The sequence below is a fragment of the Hyalella azteca genome, unplaced genomic scaffold (assembly GCF_000764305.2).
Source record: "Hyalella azteca isolate HAZT.00-mixed unplaced genomic scaffold, Hazt_2.0.2 contig13234, whole genome shotgun sequence".
In the NCBI taxonomy this organism is placed as follows: Eukaryota; Metazoa; Arthropoda; class Malacostraca; order Amphipoda; family Hyalellidae; genus Hyalella; species Hyalella azteca.
In genome coordinates this window covers 285,385-307,815 of record NW_025943163.1, presented here as the reverse complement: position 1 = coordinate 307,815, position 22,431 = coordinate 285,385, and the positions used below count along the sequence as shown (strand labels likewise).

The 22,431-nt window shown below is 39.8% G+C and overlaps 1 protein-coding gene across 3 annotated transcripts; it reads left to right on the top strand.

The window, feature by feature from the left end:
- Positions 1 to 5,697: 5,697 nt before the first annotated feature.
- Positions 5,698 to 22,225, top strand: LOC108682141 (solute carrier family 46 member 3). 3 transcript variants are annotated; one of them, XM_018171257.1, is made up of 11 exons: positions 5,698 to 5,715; positions 13,688 to 13,828; positions 14,082 to 14,292; positions 14,666 to 14,814; positions 15,100 to 15,296; positions 16,687 to 16,883; positions 17,310 to 17,425; positions 17,775 to 17,895; positions 18,314 to 18,397; positions 19,138 to 19,294; positions 20,103 to 22,225. In XM_018171257.1, the coding sequence occupies exons 1-11, from the start codon at positions 5,713 to 5,715 to the stop codon at positions 20,488 to 20,490; spliced, it is 1,764 nt and encodes a 587-aa protein (XP_018026746.1). In that variant the 5' UTR covers positions 5,698 to 5,712; the 3' UTR covers positions 20,491 to 22,225. The 3 variants fall into 3 exon arrangements, with proteins under 3 accessions (XP_018026746.1, XP_018026747.1, XP_018026748.1); XM_018171258.2 differs by lacking the exon at positions 5,698 to 5,715 and adding an exon at positions 12,267 to 12,598; XM_018171259.2 differs by lacking the exon at positions 5,698 to 5,715 and adding an exon at positions 12,267 to 12,604.
- The last annotated feature ends 206 nt before the right edge of the window (positions 22,226 to 22,431 follow it).

The following is a 22,431-nucleotide window of genomic DNA, read 5'->3' as shown; positions in this document are numbered from 1 at the left end:
ACCATGTCGGTGGTGAACGAGGAGACGTCCCTGTCAAGGGGATGTTCTGCCCAGATCAGACGCGTAAGGCGGTTGGTGGAGGGGCTGTGAGTGTGAGGAACGATGGAAGTGAGTTTTCAGAGAGCGGTGGACATCTTGCGCAGGAAGGAGATGGAGGCCTGACTAAATTGGATTGGGTGATCGGAGACGGACGGTGGAGCTGTCCTGCCAAGGAGGGGAGGAGGTTCTAGTGCTTCGACTGGTGGGTGCGTCTGTTACACGACGCTAGATGTGTCCGCCAGGTTCCCTGGCGTTGATCTGTATATAGATTATAATTTCCAAGTTGAGGTCTGTACGTCTGGGATCGTTGGGGTTGCTTGCCCTGAAGCCTTCCCGTTGCTCGATTAGCAACCGGGTGCCAGGGTCGACTGAGAGGGAGAAATCTTTCCGGTATCCGGCAGGGATTTGTCGTTTGGCTGCAGCACCCAGGATGCCTATCAGGGTCGCCTCACTTCCACACACGAGGTGAGCTCAACCGCGGCCGTGAAGGCGGGCCAGTCAACTTTCATGAAGTTGACAGAAGAGCGATCGGACCGGGGAGCATGAGAATTTGGTGACATGAGGTAGATGGATCAAAATTGGTTAGTGGTTGGAGGTCAGGGCGACTTTAGGAGCCCAGGTGGTGTTAAGGAACCGATGCGCGTTAATGATGACGAGATCTGGTGAGGAGGGTGGGCCATGGAAGAGTAGGAGGGTCGGCGAGTCTTCGTTGAGGATGGCTAAGGGAGAGCTAGAGATGAGGTCATCCATCAATGGTGATCCCTCTCGCTGCAGCTCTTGAATCTTCTGTGTGGAAGAACTAGAAGGGATGATAGGCGTTAAAATCGCCCAAGATGAGGCAGTCGAGCGATCCAGGCGGGAGGGCCTATGCCACGGAACGGAGCCGGGGGAACCCGGCCGACAAAGCGGGCCAGGGTACCCCCACGGCAAAGAGAAACGGATTTTCCTGCATGTCAGTAGCTCGGTGAAAACGTGTATGAGAAATTGCACTACATGGTATACAACATTACAAGCTCTGATTGCTGCGCTTCAGAATATAATATCTATTGCTCCAGTTCATTAAAAAATTAAACTTATTTGCTTTTTGGGGAGCAGAATATAAAATAACTATTATCTATCCCTCTACTTCCACTACCAATTAGGACATGTTTGTGAAGTGGACAATAGGCTCTCAACAATAGGCTGCCCCACATAATTTTTTTCTTGTTTTTCGTCCGCTTGTCACAATGCTCTCTGCGACCTTTTGTGAGGATTCCCAGCAGTGAACTAACTGTTCTTAATACGCCAGCTTGTCAGCGTCGCTTGACCATCTGAATGCTATTACCCTGTCGGAAATCTGAGCGAATACGTACCTTGAATTCGGTAACATCGCCGCTGAACACCTGAACAGTTATCTTCGGAAGAGCTGCTTGCTCCTGATTTCGTGAGAGCGTTGCGAATCTTGAACGAGACTCTTAATCTTGAGGTCGTGGGTTCGAGCCCCACGTTGGGCGACGGTTTTGAGTTATGATTTTATTTTGCTAACACAGCCAAAAGTGAACCGCTTTTCCGATCAGCATAGTTTTCTTCATCGATCCTTCTCCGCATCGAAGCTGTGATGCGGATCTTACAGTCTGGCATCCTCGATTACCGGTTTGGAAATACAATTAGAGTGCTCAGAGACTAATCCATCTTCGAGATCGTATTTAAAACCGCCCAACAATTCTTGCCAATGCCGCCTAATCTCCTCACGATTTTCGGTAAGAACTCCCTACGCCATAGCGCTGTTGGAGCCAACACTCCAGCCGGTCAGCTCGTCGCAAATTTTCCCCATAGCATAAATGAACCTCTACGCTTACCCTGTCTCTCCGCCATTTGCCATTCGGCCATTGCACGGCGCTTGAATGCAGTTACTAAAGCAATATTGGGCAAGTTCGCCAAATCACCGAGAGGGTCATGAGGCTTCACCACCGCATGAAAATGGGGCGCATGCCGGAGGCCAGCTTTGCCATACTTCACAATTAGTTCATATTCCTTTCCATAGGTAAGAACGCTAGAGTGCATAACGGCCTATGATGTCAAGTGCTCTAAGCCATAGCGCCGGATGTCCACAGCCACAAAATAAGCTTGCATAAGGTAAACATGGCCATACTGCATCTGGCCAAACCTCTTCAGGCCTAACCTATACGAGCTGCAACCTTTCTTCACCCAAAACAACCTGAGCGGACCTAACCTAACCTCATTGGCTGCAAGAAGTTAGAAAGGCGGTCCAAGTGTGCTGGTAGAGCTAGTCATTGGCTGCAAGAAGGTTGTGAGCCGGGACAGCGTGAATAGGTTAGGCCAGAATAGGTACAGGCGGATGAGGAACTGCCTGCTTATGAGCGAGCATGCTTAAGCATTGGCTGAAGACCTACGGCGCTATTATCTTTCGGCAGTGTGTCGCTTGTCTAAATTACGGAGTTCAAGCGTAGTCTGCGGCTTCTAGTTCTGAGGCAGAGTAAAGTTAACGCATGATGAAGCTAGGCGCTGGCTCCAGGGCTTGAGTAAAGTTAATGCATGATGAAGCTAGGCGTTGGCTCCAGGGCTTATTTAAGAGTAAAATTTTTGGCCTACGGCTGCGCCCCCACGAAGATGTCTTCCTACAATGTAGTGATCCATTAAGTGTTCACGGCCGGCTTCTAGTTCTATGACATCGCAGATTCATGTGGCACCACAGTAAGTTTTAGTACAGGCTAAGTAAATCCGTTTATCCCGAGTAAATTTCATCTGGATAGAAATTCAGGATCTTCATCGGTGCAGTACAGTTTAGTGTTCGAATTGGATGCGTCCATCACTCAAAGAGCCATTTCTATTAAAGATTTTATTGTGAACACTGGAAACTCTCGGGACTGAGCTTTACTCCTGCAATGTCAAGGTGAAACTGATAACGTTACGCACGATTCTAAAATGAAAAGCTTGAGACTATTACACAACATAAACCATCCAAATTCGAATGCAATATTTTCTTGAAACATTTGCATTTGATCATGCATAAAATGAACATTTTATTCGTGGGGTTTATAAGACGAAAACTGATCTATTTTCTAAAATGAGCCGTTATTCTCCAATGATAGATTTGCCGTGGAGAATGATTAGGACGTAATCAAATTTTCCCCTTGATGTGACGTCTCGGACAAATTTACGGCTGGACACGCGGCCGGTTTCATTGCTAATCTCCAAATTCAATGATCAAGGAATATCTCCCAAACTGATGAACGCAGTTCAATAAAGCTTGGTAAACACATAAGGAACTAACGGTGATGTTTCGTCTTCACTTGCGAGTTAAATGGCGAACGGGCTGAAATTCGCCGAGATCAAAGAATTTCTGCCAAACTACTGAACCGATTCGAACGAAATTCCGAATAAAAATTCTAAGGTACCAAACGATGATGTTAAGCTCGTGAAATTTTTCCGATTTTGCATTCGTTCCCGAATTTTTTTTCCAGTTCATCATTATTCATGAGTTATACAGCAATACGTGCTTTAATTCGCAGTAATCAAGAAATTTCTTCTTAACTAGTGAACAGATTTTACCCAAACCTTGTATATATAAATACCTAACCTCCTATCGGTAATGTTAAGCTCGTAAAAATTTTTTTCAATTCTGCCTTCGTTCGCGAGCAGAATCTTCTGGAGAAACGACCGGCATTTCTGAGGCCGATTTTTAAATTTGCGTTGACAAAGAGCCGTACCTGTAAATTATTGACCTGTACATACGTATAACCGTATAACTCGCAACCGAAGGCAAATTGAAGTGAGTCTAATATCGAATCACTTTATAAAACAATTTGGTATCAGATTCCAACAAATAAGGCGGTAATACGTTGAATCGAATTAATAATCCGATCGATAGATCAAACAAGTTAGAAATAAATTCTCAAACTAGCTGTAATGCTTCAACCTACTTGTTTTTTTATCACGCAATGCTAGCAGGACGATAATCGAGTACAATGCTGATGTAGATTAATTCGCATTTAGAGCAATGCTATTATTGAATCGATCTTTGGAAGTCTGTTCCAATCTGCACAAAACTGATGAAACATTAAAGAGATATCAGTATCTTTGAAACTTACAGCGAAAAGAGTTTAATATAAACATTTGCATTGTTTATTATAAATTTGTAAAAAAGCAGCGCATACTTACATTACTGACACCAGTGAAAGAACGATGGACCATCTCGGATAACAATCTTCCATCGGCAAAGCTCATACATAATTTATTGCCAACAAACCCTGAGCTGCATCGCTGAGTGTGGATAAAGAATGAAAGAAATTATTCACATCTAAGGGTACGCAGCCGTGCACCACCAAATTTGTGCGCCAATCAGCCTTGAAAGGAACGCCTAGCCAGAGGTGGGCAGTAGCGCGCTACAAGTAGCGGCTGCTACATTTTCAGTAGCGGTAGCGGCGCTACATTTAAGCAATAGTAGCGGTAGCGCCCGCTACATATTTAAGTAGCGATACGAGGTTTTCCCGCTACAGCGCTACCGCTTCATTTATAGATAAAGCCTTTAGATTTTACTTGATAGTATTAAATATTATTTAAAAACCAGCATGATTCATACATAATATAAATTACAGAATAAAACTGTACGAAAGATTTCGGTGTAATGTTGTCAACCTCAGCCTGTTACTAGTGTCAACATGTTAGTTCTTACTTGTTAAGTTGTTACCAGTTACCACTTATAGTTATTTTTTCATGTTTCAGTTTGCTTACAGTTATTTTTACACAGTTATTTTTATGTTCCACCTTCCCTACATGGATGTCTAATTTAATCTACCAATCTCAAAAATAATCCACATATATATACAAATAAAAGAGTGATTTTTATATGTATATGTGGATAATTTTTGAGATTGGTAGATTAAAGTAGACATCCATGTAGGGAAGGTAAAACATAAAAATAACTAACTTTTATTTACTGTATCTAACCCGTACTAGTTCGGTTAGGTTAATTGCAATAAAGTTGCATTGATATGTTTTGAAAATGTTTTATTATCATTAAATGTTTATGAGTAAATCCCAAGAGCAGAACAATACATATTTGGAGATTTCCAATAATTTTGGCCATTGTAGCGGCTAATGTAGCGGCGTTACCTTTTACTGTATCGGTAGCGGTAGCGCCCGCTACAATCTAGTGGGTGTAGCGGTAGCGGTAGCGGTAGCGCCCGCTACATTTAGAGCATGTAGCGGTAGCGGTAGCGGCGCTACATTTCAAAGTAGCGCTGCACAGCTCTGCGCCTAGCATATTTCCGGATGACCGCCAATCAGCCGCGGTTTAAGCCATCCGTCGGTAACCAGCCCATGACATCATCTTGCTTTAAATATTAGGAGCTTTACGCCACCATATTCTGAAGTGAATAGCCCAGAAAATAATGGTTGTCCATCACTGAACGTTACATCGAATCATCACTTCATACCCTGACTTTAGCTCGAACTGTAACAAGCGGACAACGGACTGTGACCAACCAGCTCAGCTTGCCTGTGGAACTGCATGCATGATTTCTGTTCTAACCGTTGAGGCAAGAGGTTCTTTGTGCTGAGCTCCCGTGACAGTAGCCGGCTTCGGCCGGCTGCTACGTCATCTTTCTGGAACTATCTTTCTCGAACTTTGAAAATGCCGTGCTGTCCCGCTCCGAGGCGTTGAGCCGGCGAATGGTACGACCAGCTAAAGTGTAGTTTAACTCCCGAACACCTATAAATGCTCCCGGCATCTAACTGCAAAATTTGTTACAAAGATTTTAAGATGCCTCCATGTGTGGTTATTGCCCCCGGGTTTGTCGTTAGTGCCCCCAGGTGAGTGGTTAGTGCCCCCAGGTGAGTGGTTAGTGCCCCCAGGTGAGTGGTTAGTGTCCCCAAGTAGTGGTTTGTGTCCCCAGGTTTCTGCCCTGGAGTGGGGCTATCTGCCCTGGAGTGGGGCTTTCTGCCCTGGAGTGGTGCTCTCCGCCCCGGTGTGGTCTCCACTTTGGTGGCCCCGTTCTGTAGCCCTTTAGCCATAGAGAAATCTTGAGTATTTTTCCGAGACACCTTTTTTGTGCCTGAAAACAAAATTCAGTCAAATTCCTTGAACTGTTCTGACATGGGGCCGCATTGAACCAGTCTTCAGAGGCTCCCATAAATTCCAATTAAAGAAAAAAGAAACTGCATGCATCCTGCCGTGCACCACAAGACCGTCACTTTTAGCTCACAACATCCGGGGTTAGGTTTCTGAAAGCATAGTTCTGTTCCAAAATCTATCGTCCTTCGACGAACGACTTCCGCGGCTTCGCTAAATTACGTAACTTTTAACTCACAGCATCTGGGGTTAGGTTTCAGATAGCATAGTTCTGTTCCAAAATTTATCGACGCGCGCGTGGCCGTTCGACCGTAGGCTGATTCGACACTCGGGACAGATACGGACGGCTCCGGCTCGCTCCGTCCAGGTGGTGTAAAATTTTTTCGCGTATTGGCAGACGATGCTGGGCCATTCTACGTCAGGCTATTTTCTTGTGGGCTGATTGATCTAATTCAATGGATGTGATCTGTCTGGTGGCTTGCGGCTGGCAGTGTTACAGTGCTAGACTCCTGCGTTTGGCATTTTGTTTATTCCGAGACGAGACGAGAGGAGACAACAGGCTCTGTCCCGGTTCGCAATAAAAACCGGACAATTTTCAGCCCTCCGTAGGAATTCCGGGACGATACCGAGACGAGACGAGACATCCCGGTTAAAATAGGCACCTTAAAATATCCCGGAATTTATAGCCATTTTCACGAGACATAATGAGACGATTCAATTATTGATGTGGTGTAAACTTTGGCTTACCATCATACATTTATACAGAGCTGGGCAGCGCTACTTTGAAATATAGCGGCCGCTACCGCTGCATGCTCTAAATGTAGCGGGCGCTTCCGCTACAATTGCTTAAAGGTAGCGCCGCTACCGCTATCGAAAATGTAGCGGCCGCTACATGTAGCGCGCTACTGCCCACCTCTGGTAACAACTAACATGTTGACACTAGTAACAGGCTGAGGTTGACAACATTACACCGAAAACTTTCGTACAGTTTTATTCTGTAATTTAGTTTTTATGCATGTATCATGCTGGTTTTTAAATAATATTTAATACTATTGAGTAAAACCTAAAGGCTTTATCTATAAATGTAGCGGTAGCGCTGTAGCGGCAAAACCTCGTATCGCTACTTAAATATGTAGCGGGCGCTACCACTACCGCTACAATTGCTTAAATGTAGCGCCGCTACCGCTACTGAAAATGTAGCGGCCGCTACATGTAGCGCGCTACTGCCCACCTCTGCATTTATATAATAACTTGAGACGTATCCTTTTACTATTCGGATTGGAGCTCGGCAATTGAAATGATTTTTGCTACGAATACATGTTGTGGTTTATTATGTTACTTGATTTTGACAGGCAAATACAAATGGATAAGCACGTTTTTTTTTCAAAAATTGTGTTCTATGATGGTTTGGAGGAGGCCATACTAGCTGTAGCTGGTGACATCAGCTGACTGGACAGACTTTGATTTGCCTCCAGCTCAATCACAGAATCAGATTCATCGATCTTGCCTTAAGCAATCTCGTTCAACAAGAAGTTTGGAAAGAAATATCAACAACATTTTAAAATACAACAAAGTTTAAGTTGTAAAAAATATAATAGTTTGATCTTCAAAAAAGAACTCGAAATATCCATGTGTATTCTTTCTAAATAACGTTAAACAAGCCCAAGTGTTTGATAACAATTTAGGAAACTGCGTAATTGTGAAGATTTCCTGGAGGCGTAGCACAAAATTTTACTAAAGGCAGAGATAATATAATACTAGCTTTAGTATTATTAGGAATATCTTACCAGGACTCCACTGTCTTCTAATTGGCCGACTAATCTAGACACTGCGTCCATACTCCCTATGCGCTCCACGGCGCCTGAACTCGTTCCGAACGCATAATAAACTCGACTCATATTCGTACGATTCCCATAAGTGCCATTGAAGCTTTAGTTAAGACTTGAGAGTAACATTTTTGACTCAATACTCAGCCATGCATACATCGACAGGTTTGCAGTGTTTGTCGGACCACTAATTAACTGCCATGTCAGTTAGTCAGACAAATTTTGCTAAATCTGCAATTAACTCAATTTAACTGGTATCTGTCTATGGCCCTATTAGCAATAAAGGGCTAACTTGTCATGCTTTGACTTTAACCCATGTCATTGAAATAATTCGTATCGTAATCGAAAAACTTGTTTTGTCTTAAATAATTAAGACAAATCTCGTCTCGTCTCGTTATGTCTCGTTTCAAATCTGTCTGTCTCGTCCCGGTCCAGAATTTACCGGGACACAAGTTTTAAAGTCCGGGACAGAAGTCTTGTCTCGGTTCATACGTTTATTCCGGGACAAATTTTACCCTCTGTCCCGTTATTTTTTTCCCGGAATTTTCTCGTCTCGTTTCGTCTGTCCCGGTTCATTTCGAGAAAATTATTTCGAGACGCAGGAGTCTATTACAGTCAAGAAGTTTTGTAGGCTACGTTCATCAGGGAAGGGATCATGATAGTCCATTCGAAGCACGGCAGTGGTGGTCTCTAACAGGCGTCCCCTAGAAATTATGAAACTATTAAATAGCAGCGTAGTTATAATTCACTTTAAATATTGAAATATTTATCTGCACGAATCCTGCGTGTTCTTAAATTAAAAACAACTATATAATCAGTTTTGTGAATTACTGCATAATCAGTGTGGCCTGACTTGTTGATCAGTGGGAATAACTATTCGGCATGGCCAATAATTTGCTCCTCTGCGGCTGGATTTTTGTTTCTCGTTTACTTAGATTCCTCTCTCCCAATTTCCTCTCTCTTATTTCTATCTGCCAGCGCACCACTTTTGCGCGTGATGAAGCAGATCCAGACCAAGTAGACCCAGACCTGTACATCCAGAGCCAGCAGACACGAGCAGTAGACCTAGACCAAGCAGACCCAAACCTGTACATCCAGAACCAGAAGATCAAGAACCAGCAGACTCGAGCCCAGTATACCAGATCCAGCAGACCTTGAGCAACTAGATCCAGATCCAGGCCTGTACATCCAGACAGCAGATTCAGACCCAAAAGATCCAGAACCAGCAGACTCGAGCCCAGTAGAGCAGACCCGGACCCAGACTTGTACATCCAGACCCAGTAGATCCAGATCCAGCAGACCCAGCAGTTCCGGGCTCAGTAGACCCGGAACCAGCCCCTCCGAGTGCAGGCAAACCAGATGAACGAGAGTTATTCTATGCTCTCCAAATTTTTAGTAGCTATGAAAGAGTTCACGTCATGCACTCCTAAGTTCAATTTTCATTCATTGCATCATTAACGTGAGACAATGGAATATGTGTTAGAACATGAGTACTGCCATAAATGACGGATGTTATTCTAAAAGGAATCTCCACATTGATTTGACATATCGAAATTCGTAGGACCGAATGAAGTATTGGGATCAATTTTCCTAGCGACAAAAAACTCTAAAAATTACCATTAGTAATTGATCAATCAATTTGTTACATCAGTTATCTTTTGTGAACAATACGACTTGTAACATGAACTTTATTTCTTGACGAATAGGACAACATTTCTTCTGGCTTCGAGTCACCGACATGTGGAACAGCCTCCCTCTTGGCATCGTTGATGCTCTGAGTATGACGCCTTCAATAACAGACTAGACAAAGCTATGCAGGAGCATATGTTCTGTCATGAAATGCCTATCACCTTACGGACCTGGCAATAAGTCCAGCAGCTATCTCAAACAATTGCCAGTTTTGAACATATCTGGTTCAAAAGGCCGCATCCCTTGTGGAATCACGTCACGAAAAGTAAAAGAATCGGCAACAGGCCATGGGCCTATTTATTTAGTGTCGACACTTCTATTCCAAAATCTATGCTCACCTTTAGGTGAGGCAGAGCGCGCCTAGTCCACCATCGTACAAGCCACGTGATTGTTCCATTGTTTTGGTACCGAGAACTCATTTCCTCTTTTTAGATGCTAGACAAATTGCGTGTATTATCGTGGCTGGAGTTATGTCTTCAGAGCTCCTATAAAATTCTGTGCCCTCTTGATCAGAAATGTACCGGGTGTGACTGGATTGGAACCCAAAATCTGGCAGAATCTGATGAAGAGCATTGGAATTGGGTGCGTGCTGCCGTAAACGCTGCATAAAAGCTCTTTTACTAGCGTCAAAAAATAAAAGGTCACGTCGCACTCGTAAGTTAACTAGAAGTTCAATTAATACGTATGCGCGGCATTCCTAGGAGACTAAAACGTTCCGTTATGCATGCCAACAACTTAACACAACAGAAACAATGTACTAAAACATTCGGCACGGTCACCTTTGCCTTCCCACCTTCCCCTCTCTCAACCCTCCACTCATCATACCCAACTCTTATCATCCTCCACACTTTGTCCAAATATCTCTTCACACTCTCAAGCTTATAGCTACAGTTGCTCCCTTTAGACAGACCCATAATCATTGCCATCCTTTCGTCGCTTGTTCTCTCATACGCCCCTCATTCCATCACCATGTGCTCCACAGTTTCCTTCTCATCCTCATTACACACATAAAACATTTATTTATCTTCCCTCCTCTCAATCCACCTGTATGTACGTCCTGTATGTACCTGTATGTACATACAGGTATCCATATATCCATTATCCGAGCCATGTTGTGGTTCGTCGTTCGCCTGTGACGTCACTGATCTAAGTGACGTCACGGTCATAAACCAATCCCCGAAATGCGATCAAACCTGTCAACCAATCCGTCATGGGAATGACGGGATTGATTATGTTTCTCGATCTCAGTGACGTACCAAGAAAGCTAAACTGAAAGACGGAACTTCTCATGGGTCAACCTTATATAATTTAACCATGTATCTGAAGTACTTAAGCCTTAATGTTGTAGCAACAGGATTCCCAGAAGCCTTTTCCCTTAAAAGGATTTTGAATCAATTTCTGTAGCAACGATGTGTTGAAATTTCACGCGTTTTTTTTCTGCTGGTAGAGGTGAAGGGGTCCGCCACCGTTGACTATGGGAGTTTCATTTGTGGCGCAGCGTTGCCAGATGGTATATTTCTATACCAGATTTCACAAATCTGGTATTTTCAGAAGGTGTCTGGTATGAACATTTTAGATCTGGTATATTTGCCTAAATCTGGTATTTTTCTGGTATTTTCTGACTTACTGCAAATTTACTGCATTAAGTTCCACCTCTGAAGTTTGAATTCCCTCCAACGTAGGCGTGGATTATATAGATTACCATCAGAGTGCGCGACTAGAGGTTTCCCGCCATTTTTGGAACCGCAAGTTTACCGCTTGATAAAATAACCCCAATTTAATTGTTAACATTTAACCAAAGTGCTTAGTGCAATATGAGCATGAGAGTGATGATCCTCGATTGATTACTGATCAGTGATGAACTGATGTGGCCTAGGACAAGTGAGGTTGTCGAACCGATCTCTGCGACGCAAGCTCCACCATTTTTGTTTGGTGGTTTTGAAATCTAGAGTGCCACTTATTGGAGTGCCACTTGAATTCTGGGGTGCCATTCAATATTTCACTGATTTTGACAATTATCATCGATTCAGGGAACTGGCTGCCTACTGCATCACTTGTCTACTTTGACCTGTCTCCAAAGCATTCGTGGTGCAAGTGTTTTCACAATTCACCTATGTGAAAAACAAGCAATGAAATAAAATTTCAACTAAGGTACTGGAGTCCGTTATTCGGACCAAAAGCTATCTGCTCAACCTCAATAAGTGATCACACCCGAAATGTTAGATTAATGCAATATGCAAGCATGTACGAAAATAAGCAAAATGAAGATGACCTGTTTCCGTGGCTTGCTCATGTTGAGCGAAGAGGAAAAATTGCCACAATAACACTGATAAAAAAAGGAAAAAGTCTCAATGTAATCAAACACAGGAAAAGAAAAGTGTCAAAATGTACCAAACAGAGGGGAAAAAATATAACGTGTTCAATTTGGCTAATTATCGTCAAGCCAGATAACTACACAGTACATAAGATAATTTTTTTTCTAACAAACGTTTCTGACGAATACTTTTAATAAATTTGGAGGTATTAGTCTTTTTTTGAACGAGAGAATTTCTGGTATTTTGAGCTAGGCAATCTGGTATTCTCGCTAAGAAAAAACCTGGCAAAACTGTTGTGGCGTAGACGCGTAGTACGTTGTTTTGTTCCGAAAGCAACTCTGTTGTCGCTTCTGCGTGCAACTTTGCAAGCATTAAAGGCCCTTGATATGTTTTTTTTTCTAGATACGTTATTTTTCCGTTCACAAACATGGATACTGAATTGAATAGTTAATATAATAAAAGATGAGAACAGTCACAACACCGAATAGCGTATACTTTTACGTTTGATTTGTTTTAGAATTTGGATTGGAATAAGAGTTGATAGCATAGCTAAGGCCTAAGCTTCATTGTTACTCTAATTATAAAGTTGGACTGTGGGAATTGAGAAAAGTATCGACCCTTCGGTAACGTGCCTGTTCAACTAACACAGTTCACTTGTAAGTGTAAGTAAATTTGTAGCCTTGTAGGTATAATTATACGCTACCCGGGGCGGTAACTCATATTCATATAATTATAAATACCTACAGCCGCTACATAGGCTACAAACGCTACATTGCTACAACGCTACATTACCTACTAACATTAGTAACACAGTAACACTACCTATTCACTATAGATGTAATTCTCTCTTTTTTACTTTCAGTACTGGAAAGTGGAAACTCATAATCTGAATCTACAAAGTTAACAAGCTACAAAATCCTGCAGAATATCATTGAATACCTGCAATTTTTAAGTGGTTCTACAATCTACACAAAAATATTCATATTGTGCAAGTTTGTTGTGATAATGTGATTCATGGATGATGGCTCAAAAACTAATTATTGAAACCTGTAAAGTTGTGATTCATGGCTCAGTCTCACAGTCTCACTAACTAATTATATACTGAAACTTGTGATTCATGGCTCAAAAAATAAATTTAGTTATAGTTTCAGTTTGAATATAGGTAGAAACACAATAGTTATTCTCATCTTGTTAGAAATTGCTTTCTGCTCTGTAAAATGTAAATGAAAATTTAATGAGTAGTCAAAAAATTAGTTACTTTCCTAAGAAATTTGTGGTATCACAATGGTTTAAGTGAGATTATGGAAAAGATTATGAATTTCTAGAGAATTAATCAATTCTAGGACAAGACATAGATATTCCTCCCAATTTCCCAAAATTCATCATTTTATGCCAAATCCCAATTCTGTTGCAACTTGCAAGTATGAAAAAAAATGGAAAATTATTAGGTATGTCTGTTGGGACTTGCCGACTTGGGGAAGTGAAATTTCCAGTTGGGGCACAACTTGAGTGTCATTGATGCTGAATGTCAGTTAGCCTATATTCTAATAATTTTTCATGAGATTTTACTTTTCTTCAAAAAATTGCAGTAAAAAGCATCAATGAGGCTGGTGAAATTTCTGTTAAAGCCATTAATCACCCAATAATTGTGAACTATTAATAGTATTTCAGAATTTTAATGTTGTTTTGTTTTGTGTATGAAAATTGCTACAAATGTATTATCTATTTAATGTTCCTTCTTTCAGCAACTCATGGCTATGGCTAGAATATTAAGCCATCTTCCATGTTACTTCAAGTGGAGAGCCACTGTGGAGCCAGTGGTCATGCTGTACATGCTGCCTACATTCATGCTGCTGCCTCTACTGCAAGATCTTATTTACAATAAGGTTATATCACTTCTTACTTGCATTGAAAGCAATATGGCATTGTTTTTTAATCTGAAATGGTTATTTTAATGTCTTCTCAAAACAATGACCAAAATTTTTTTAATACAAAAAATTATGTAATTAATTACTTGTTAGGTCATAGACGAGTTACTGAATACTGAGGCATGATTGTTCTAATATATTTGATACATACATGTAAAAAATGTGTTCTAAAATTTGAAAACTATATAAAGGAAACATTCTCTACTTGCAGGTGTGTCTGTCAATGTACAAACCCCTAGTCTGCAAAAACTTGAATGAAACCGCAAATTTAGAAGCAATGAATGAAGTGCAAGCCCACTCAGCACACTGGATCCAAGCCTCCACTATTGTGATGTGCCTTCCATCCATGATTGTAGGGCAAATACTTGGCACATATAGTGATGAAAGGGGAAGAAAAATTCCCCTTATCTTTCCTCCTCTTGGTAAGTTCCTGTACAGGTACCTACTGCACTTTTTTTGCCAAAGTAACAAGTATTTGTGGTTTATTGAGAACCAAAAACATTTATGCTCAAACAAAAATTCTCTACTTTCACAGGTCAGAAGTTTCAAGTTTGCAATTGATCACCTGATCTAATTCAAAGTCTCTGAGTTATATTAATTAATAAGGCTTTATACATGTCAGTAATTTGATATACCTACATACCTAAGAATATTTGCACTTGGATTTCGTGTGGCTTTGTGCATTATACAATTTAATGACCTAAATTTGCTCTGGTGATGACCTAAATTTGATTTAATGACCTAAATTTGCTAAAAAGTCTGGTGTCATTAATTGCCAAATATTTCTTATTTCAGGTGGGGTGCTAGCAAGTCTTGTGTATGTACTGCTGAGTGGTAATGTTGTTGACTTGGATGTATCATGGATTCTTTTGGCATCTTTCTTGACTGGTCTTGGTGGAGCCTTTCCTGGCTGCCTCAACACATGTGCCAGCTACCTCTCTGAGGCATGTAAACTATTTTGCTGTTAAATAATCCATTTAATTTGTCTTGCAGTGAAAATTCTTCAATTTATGGAGCTTAAGTTATTTTTTTTTCCAAAGTAAGGATAAAGTTGTTTCAGTGTTAATAAATTTTTTGGAGTAGCTATATGTTCTATTATTGTATTTATTATCTAATTATTATCTGTATTTATTATCTGTAATATTTCCGATGAAAATTCTTACCTATGTTATATACAAAGATGCAATAGTTCATACATCTTGATTAATTGTTGATTTTAATCTGTGCAGGTGAGTACACAAGTGGTGCGCACATCGCGCATCGGGCTGATGGAAGTCATGAGTCTGATTGGGGCATGCCTGGGGCCACTGTTGGTAGGATTGCTGCAGAACTACTACAACAAGGACAAAATCTTCACTGTCATCCTAGCCCTGCACGCTGTCAACGTCATCTACATCTTGCTCTTAGTGCCCAACGTTTATGCTAGGTACGTATTTTTGGAAATCAACTTCAACAGGGAAGACAAAATTTACTGTTTTTCTTTTTCAGGCTTATCATGCAGGAATCTTTATATACCTGTTGAATTCAATATCTTAGAAAGTTTACCATAGTTTTGCAAACAATGCATAAAATTGTAAATTAAATTAGTGTCAGTCAGTCATCATTAAATGTGTTCTATGTTAAAGTTTTTCAACTTGATTTAGAACAATAATATGAATGTAAATACATTTTTATTTATGAGTGAATCGAAAATTTATGATTAGATTCTACACTGTTCATTGTAGTTACAATTTTATAGTTCTTATCTTTCTTCACGTAGTACGGATTTCTGACTGCTAAAATAATTTGTTAAAGCTGCAGCTTCAAGTTCCTGCTGTTTCATGTGTCCTATTAATGGTTACTTTTTTGTTGCTCTAGGAGCTATGATCTTGAACAAGAAGAATTGTAGATAGATTAAAAATATGCGTTTAAAAATTGTTTTTTAAAGACAACACTTCTGAAGAATCCAGTATCTTGGATGTTACACGTGTACAATGAATTTATAATTTCATTTTCTAATATTAAAAAAAATTATTCTTCAAATTTTTTTTAAATATCAAAATTTTGTAAATTTTAAAAATTATTTATTCTGTCAATTGATTCATGCATTGTCTCTGACTTTATGCAATTGTGCAAAATTTCAGATCAATTGGACAGGTCAAATTGTGTCATATATGGATTATAAGATTTGTAGGAATCGAAATTATTTTTTAAATTTTTTTAATTTAAAAAAAATTTAATTTACAAAATTATTTATTCTGTCAATTGATTCGTGCATTGTCTCCAACTTTACGCAAGTGTGCCAAATTTCAAATCGATTGGACAGGTAGAAGTGTGTTAAATATCGATTATAAGATTTGTAGCAGACAGACAGACAGACAGACAGACAGACAAACAAGAAGTGAAGTTAAAGAGAAGTGTTGTAAAAAGACTGACACTGTGAATGATTGCTTGCAGTGTTTCAGAGTTGTGATTATAAAAGTTACGGTATCTTTGGAGTAGATTTACTATTTTCTGATGCTCATCTTATTATGAACTTACATAGAGGTTATATTTTCCTTTATGCTTTATCATTGTTACCCTCAAATGAGCGTCAGGTATCAATAAATGTTGAAAATTTCATGGTCAGTTCAGTGGTTATAAACAATCTTCAACCCATTATGTTCATGTAATAATGTTATGTTATTATGTCCCATCATGTTCTTCCCATTATGTTCTCCCATGTCCCATTATGTTCTTCAACACATGTAATAATACTCGAAAGGTTAGCGCATGTAATATATACATATGTAAATGTGTTTAGACTGCAAGTAACTAGAATCTCTCTACCTGATCAGCCGCCATGTGTCCCGGCTGTGTCCAGGGGAGCGGACCAGCAGCGAGAACAGCTCGGGGAGAGGCAGCATCCTTGCCTTCACATGGCAGCGCGTCAAGCTCATGTTCGGCGTGATCTGCAAGACGCGACATGAGAACAGGAAGACTTACCTACTCCTACTTCTCTTGGCCGCCGCGATCTTGATGTTCTGCACTACTGGTGCGATTCTTCACCCAAGCATCAGCCCATTAAGCATATTCTCATATTGTCTTTTTCTGTTGACTTGACTTAAGTTGAAAATTAAATTTTTGCTGTTATTTCAGAGTACCCTATGAGAAAAGATCAAACATTTTTTCATTAAATCCCATGGCAGATGATGTTCCAAAATGTTAATTTCCCTCTCAATGTTAATTTGATGACAGTATTCGCATGAATCTTAAGCCATTTAACCTATTTTCGTAGTTATATGTATTGATTTACTTATTCATTTTTGTGAATCCAGGGTGAGTGAATTTTATTGATTGAATCCAGATTGTTGTATTTCATTGTCTGCACTTCATTTACGTGTCGTGAGTAACAACTATTTGGTGAACAAAAAAATCTTGTTTTCTCTTGAACACCAATCATGAAGCATTGTCCTCCTAGGAACGTTGGACGTGCTATACTTGTTCGTCAAGGACCGCCCCCTTGACTGGTCACTTGAGCAATACTCACGCTACTTCGCACTCAACTATGGCCTCGCTCTCGCCAGCCTCCTTCTGGTTAGTCAATATACATTGGAAACTAAATTAGATCTTATTGGTCCTGTGTTACACCGTATTCTGTTACTCCTTTGATTGTAAAATCGCAGTCAATTAATTTCTGAACAAGTTGTCATCTGATCCTCAGTAAAATATCTAAATGATATTTCTGCATTTCTATTCAGTGAAATATTTATGCTTAGAAGTAGAGATTATATATCTTGATTTTGCTGCTTGTTTCGCTTAGTGTTACTCTAGTATTTTCACTTTTTATTCCATCAGCTGTATCTTTATATTTTTAAGTTGAGAAAATAGATCTAACATCCCCCTGAATAAATGAATATGTTGAGATTAATGAAATGAACTTCAGGTGATGCTGCCACTTAGTCGCTGCACGAGCGATGCTGTGATCCTCTTTGTCGGCTCCATGAGCCGCCTTGCATTTCTGCTCCTACTTGGGTTTGCGAACACCTCCCTGCTTGTGTACATTAGTGAGTTGAATCAAATACCCTTTTTTCAGACAGAATGTTATGTTGTTCACTGTTTTGCGTTGTGCATCCTAATACAGTGTGGCTTTATGGTAGCATTTTTGACATTGGCCCCATTGTCTATAAATGGATGCGCGGCTCAATCGAGTTTGATATGTGGTAGTATGTATAATAAAACTTTAAATTCGCGCTCTCAGTCGTATGTGCGTAGAATGTATTATGAACTACAAAGATAAACTACATTAAGGTATTAAACTTTAATGTATTAAATATTATATTATTATATTTTAAATAAACTTTAATGTAGTAAAATATAATAAACTGAACTACATTAAAGAATATTGTACCTTATAGTACAATATTCACGTGATGAATGTTCTTGACTGAACTACTGAACCAACATACCTACATGATATTCCAGCAAGTGTTGTGGGGTGCGCCTCCAGCTGGTGCCTGCCAGCGTTACGTTCTTCAATGTCTAAGTTGGTTGAACCCGAGGAGCTTGGTGAGTATTCCTTCTAATTATAATGATTCTTAATTTCCTTTGCTTTAATTTGAAATCCATACAGTACGCTCTTAAATTTTATATCATTGAATTGACAGTTAATATAATTTAGACTGAAATTGTGATTTTCTTGCAAATGAAAAAGTATGAATCTTTGTTGATCAAATGAAGGGTGTGTGGGTGTGTGAACGTAGGCAGGTTTCACAGATTCGTATTCAAATGAGTATTTCCTCTGAATGAAGTTATAAGAGGAATATAATGACTACTTATCATTTACTCTTCATTTAGCTTAATTTAAATTACCAAATCATGATCTGTCTTGCATCTGGTCTAATTCTGAGCTAGAATAAATATTTGATGAAACAAATCAATTTAGCGGTTAACTTATTCTGAATAGAAGACACAGAAAAATATTTGTATTTTTTTTCAATTAACAATTTTAGTGAAAAGATTGTAGCTGACCTTCCTTGCTCATCGTTATTTTATATTGAATACGCAGACAATAATTTTAATTTTATAATTACGGTTTATATTCAAATAATTAGACTATAATTGTAATATGTTTGTATTTAGACTCTTTGATTCCCTTACTTTAACATGACAATAGATACAATTCCTCAATTCACTAGGTATTAAATACCATGACAATTTACAAAATTAATAAATACAATGACAATTTACAGAATTAATAAATACAATGACAATTGTCAAGACAATTTCTCAATAAATACAATTTGCAGGCCGCGTGTTCGGTCTGCTGGGTATCGTAGAGAACGCGTGCACGCTGCTCGCGTCGTCGGTGTTCTCGAGCCTGTACCCGCTGACCCGCGACGCGTACCACGGAGCTGTGTTCTTCGGCGCCGCGACCCTCATGGTCCTTCCCACCGCCGTCGCCATGTTGGTTACATTCTTACTTATGTGTTCAGAGGCGTACAGTTGCATTCTTATGTGTGCAGAGGCATACGGTTGCATTCTCATGTGTGCAGAGGTGTACGGTTGCATTCTCATGTGTGCAGAGGTGTACGGTTGCATTCTTATGTGTGCAGAGGCATATGGTTGTATTCTTATGTGTGCAGAGGCGTACGGTTGCATTCTTATGTGTTCAGAGGCGTACGGTTGCATTCTTATGTGTACAGAGGCGTACCGTTGCATTCTTTTGTGTTCAGAGGCGTACGGTTGCATTCTTATGTGTACAGAGGCGTACAGTTGCATTCTTTTGTGTTCAGAGGCGTACAGTTGCATTCTTTTGTGTTCAGAGGCGTACAGTTGCATTCTTTTGTGTTCAGAGGCGTACGGTTACGTTATGATAATATAGGTCTACTTGTCAGGTTAGAAACTTGGTTTGATAATAGTTAAAAATCCGAGAAAGAGAACGATTGTTTATATGTACTGATGTTTATTACAGCAAAGTAAATTTAGCCATTATTGATACTGATTGCATTTTGGTTTCAAGTTTTAATTGCACTCTGAAGATGTTCATTTGATCAAACGAATATATGCGAGCAGCGTCTCGTATGTGGTATTTATGACGTTTATGGATTATTAAGAAAACTGCATTACAATAATTTTCCCGTCATATTTTACTAAATTCATGTGTCAGTTTGCATGAATAGCAAGAAATTTCGAACCTTCCGATATATTTTGCCCCTTGTTAAACAATGGTGCAATTTATTACTCTTTAAATAAAAGTTTTCCCTTTTTACAGAACATTATACCGGCCTCTGAGGCGTCTAGCCCGATACTCGGCTATGGAAGCTGAAGAGAACGCAACCTGTCCCGACGACGACACGGGCGGCACTGACGACTCCCAGCACAGAGCGCCATCATCTGAGCTCTCCCTTGGCGCCCCTCTTGCCAGCGATACTCATGTGGCGACGCCACAAGACGGCACTGGTTCCATCTCGTCCAATTCCAGCAGATCCTCCGCTAGTACTCCCATCACACCCATCACGCCTTCTTCCATCATTTCTGGAGTGGCAGTCTCACATTTTCCTGAGATTGTCGACACCAACTTTTCCACTAACCCTGAATTGAATTCTGCCGTCATACGATCATCTAATGAAGGTTCACGCGACAGAAGTTCAGGGAGATGAACCCCCGTTCCTATAATGTCGTAGTTTTATCTTTAATGTAAATGATAATAACTGAATCTCGTAACAGTGGAATATGTCGTAATTATTGCATATTGATCTCTCATGCAAAACGTTAGCCCATTGATAGATGCTATATATGTTTCGGACGGTCATTACCACTACACTTTTGTTTTATAATTTTGTATAGTTGTGTTTTTTGTTATGATATTCAAGTTATGATGACATCGTTCGAATTCTGTGTATTGAAATTGCAATCTTATGTGCAGTATTATTTTTTCAAAAAATCTATTTCCGATTTTTTATGTTTGAAGAGTTCTTAAGAACATACGGTATTCGAGCTTTAAAGCAACAAAACTTCCTTGCCAGTGTCTCAAGAATTAATTATATTTTTCAGATTAAGATTGTTGTATTATGGCTTAACTATTCTCTTTAAGAATATTATACTCATCAAAATATCTGTAAGTTGAAATTTGTTAAGTATTGTTTATGTTTTTGAAGATGAAGAGGTTTTTTGTTCTCATGATATGACTTTGTGCGGTCATATATAGGTACACCTACATGGTCTGGCCTCTCGTGTGCCATACAATGCTATTTTATTCCAGTCATCCAAATTGACGCAATATCTCAATAATCATGTGAACATTTTGTTGTGCCATTCAACTAGAGAAATACTTTGTACAAATCTTAAAATGTTGTCGAAAACCCTCAGGAGTTACGTTACTTCTCTGCATACCGGTATGTCTTCTGTTATGGTGCCTCCTCTCATAATTATATTTATTGAATCGAGTTGCACGAAAATTTATATTTTATTGAAACACAATCTTAGAAATGTAACTATTAAATTAGCGCAATTCACGCTTGTTCTGCATCTGGGTGCATATATTTGTATTTTGTAAGGTAATGATAACAAACTACGTCCAATATCCCCTTAGAGAGAGTCTCCTAATTAGCTTGTTTCGTCTTCGTTGGTGTCGGTGTTCACCTGTTCCTTCTTCGTTAGTGTTGCTGTTCACCTGTTCTTTCTTTGTTGGTGTTGCTGTTCACCTGTTCTTTCTTTGTTGGTGTTGCTGTTCACCTGTTCTTTCTTTGTTGGTGTCGCTGTTCACCTGTTCTTTCTTGGTTGGTGTTGCTGTTCACCTGTTCTTTCTTCGTTGGTGTTGCTGTTCACCTGTTCTTTCTTCGTTGGTGTCGCTGTTCACCTGTTCTTTCTTTGTTGGTGTTGCTGTTCACCTGTTCTTTCTTCGTTGGTGTCGCTATTCAAATGTTCCTACTTCGTTTTTGGTCTCGAAAGATATTGAAGCCTGCAGTTCTTTCACGCACGCTTCATCGCGTGCTGTTCATCTTAAACGTTCCTCTCGTTGTGTGTGATTAGTAATTTTGGATCTGAGTAACTTATGATGGCCGAGAGCTTTTGTTGGTGATGGCTATTTTGCGGATGCCGGTGCTCATGGCAACATAGAAGTAGCATCACAAAACTACTACACTATTATGTAACGTAATTATCTGGTATTTTTCCACAATCTATTAATCTACGCTCTTCGTGATACGTCTTTGGACGTACTTCTTCCTATGAATCTTGCAAAAACTGTTTGTTCTTAGCACCTGTTGGGCATTTTTTAATTCATCGTGTTCGGAAGCAGTCACGAACTCACGTTGTTAACGAGCATGTCAGGTTCAGTGTTATGTAATTTATAATATCGAAGAATGATACAGAAGTAAATTGTTTCAACACAAAGTTTTTTTTTTCAAACGTGTTTAATAAGCGGATAGTATGTATGCAAACAATTACCGATCTCCATCATCTTATCACTATTTTATCACAGCACTTCAGTGCAATCCATTTAACTACAAATTTGATTAGAAGAATCGCGCATCACGACTCGGACCTCAGTAACGAAATCCGATGCAACTTCGAGTACGCTGGTTGCCGACCGACAATTT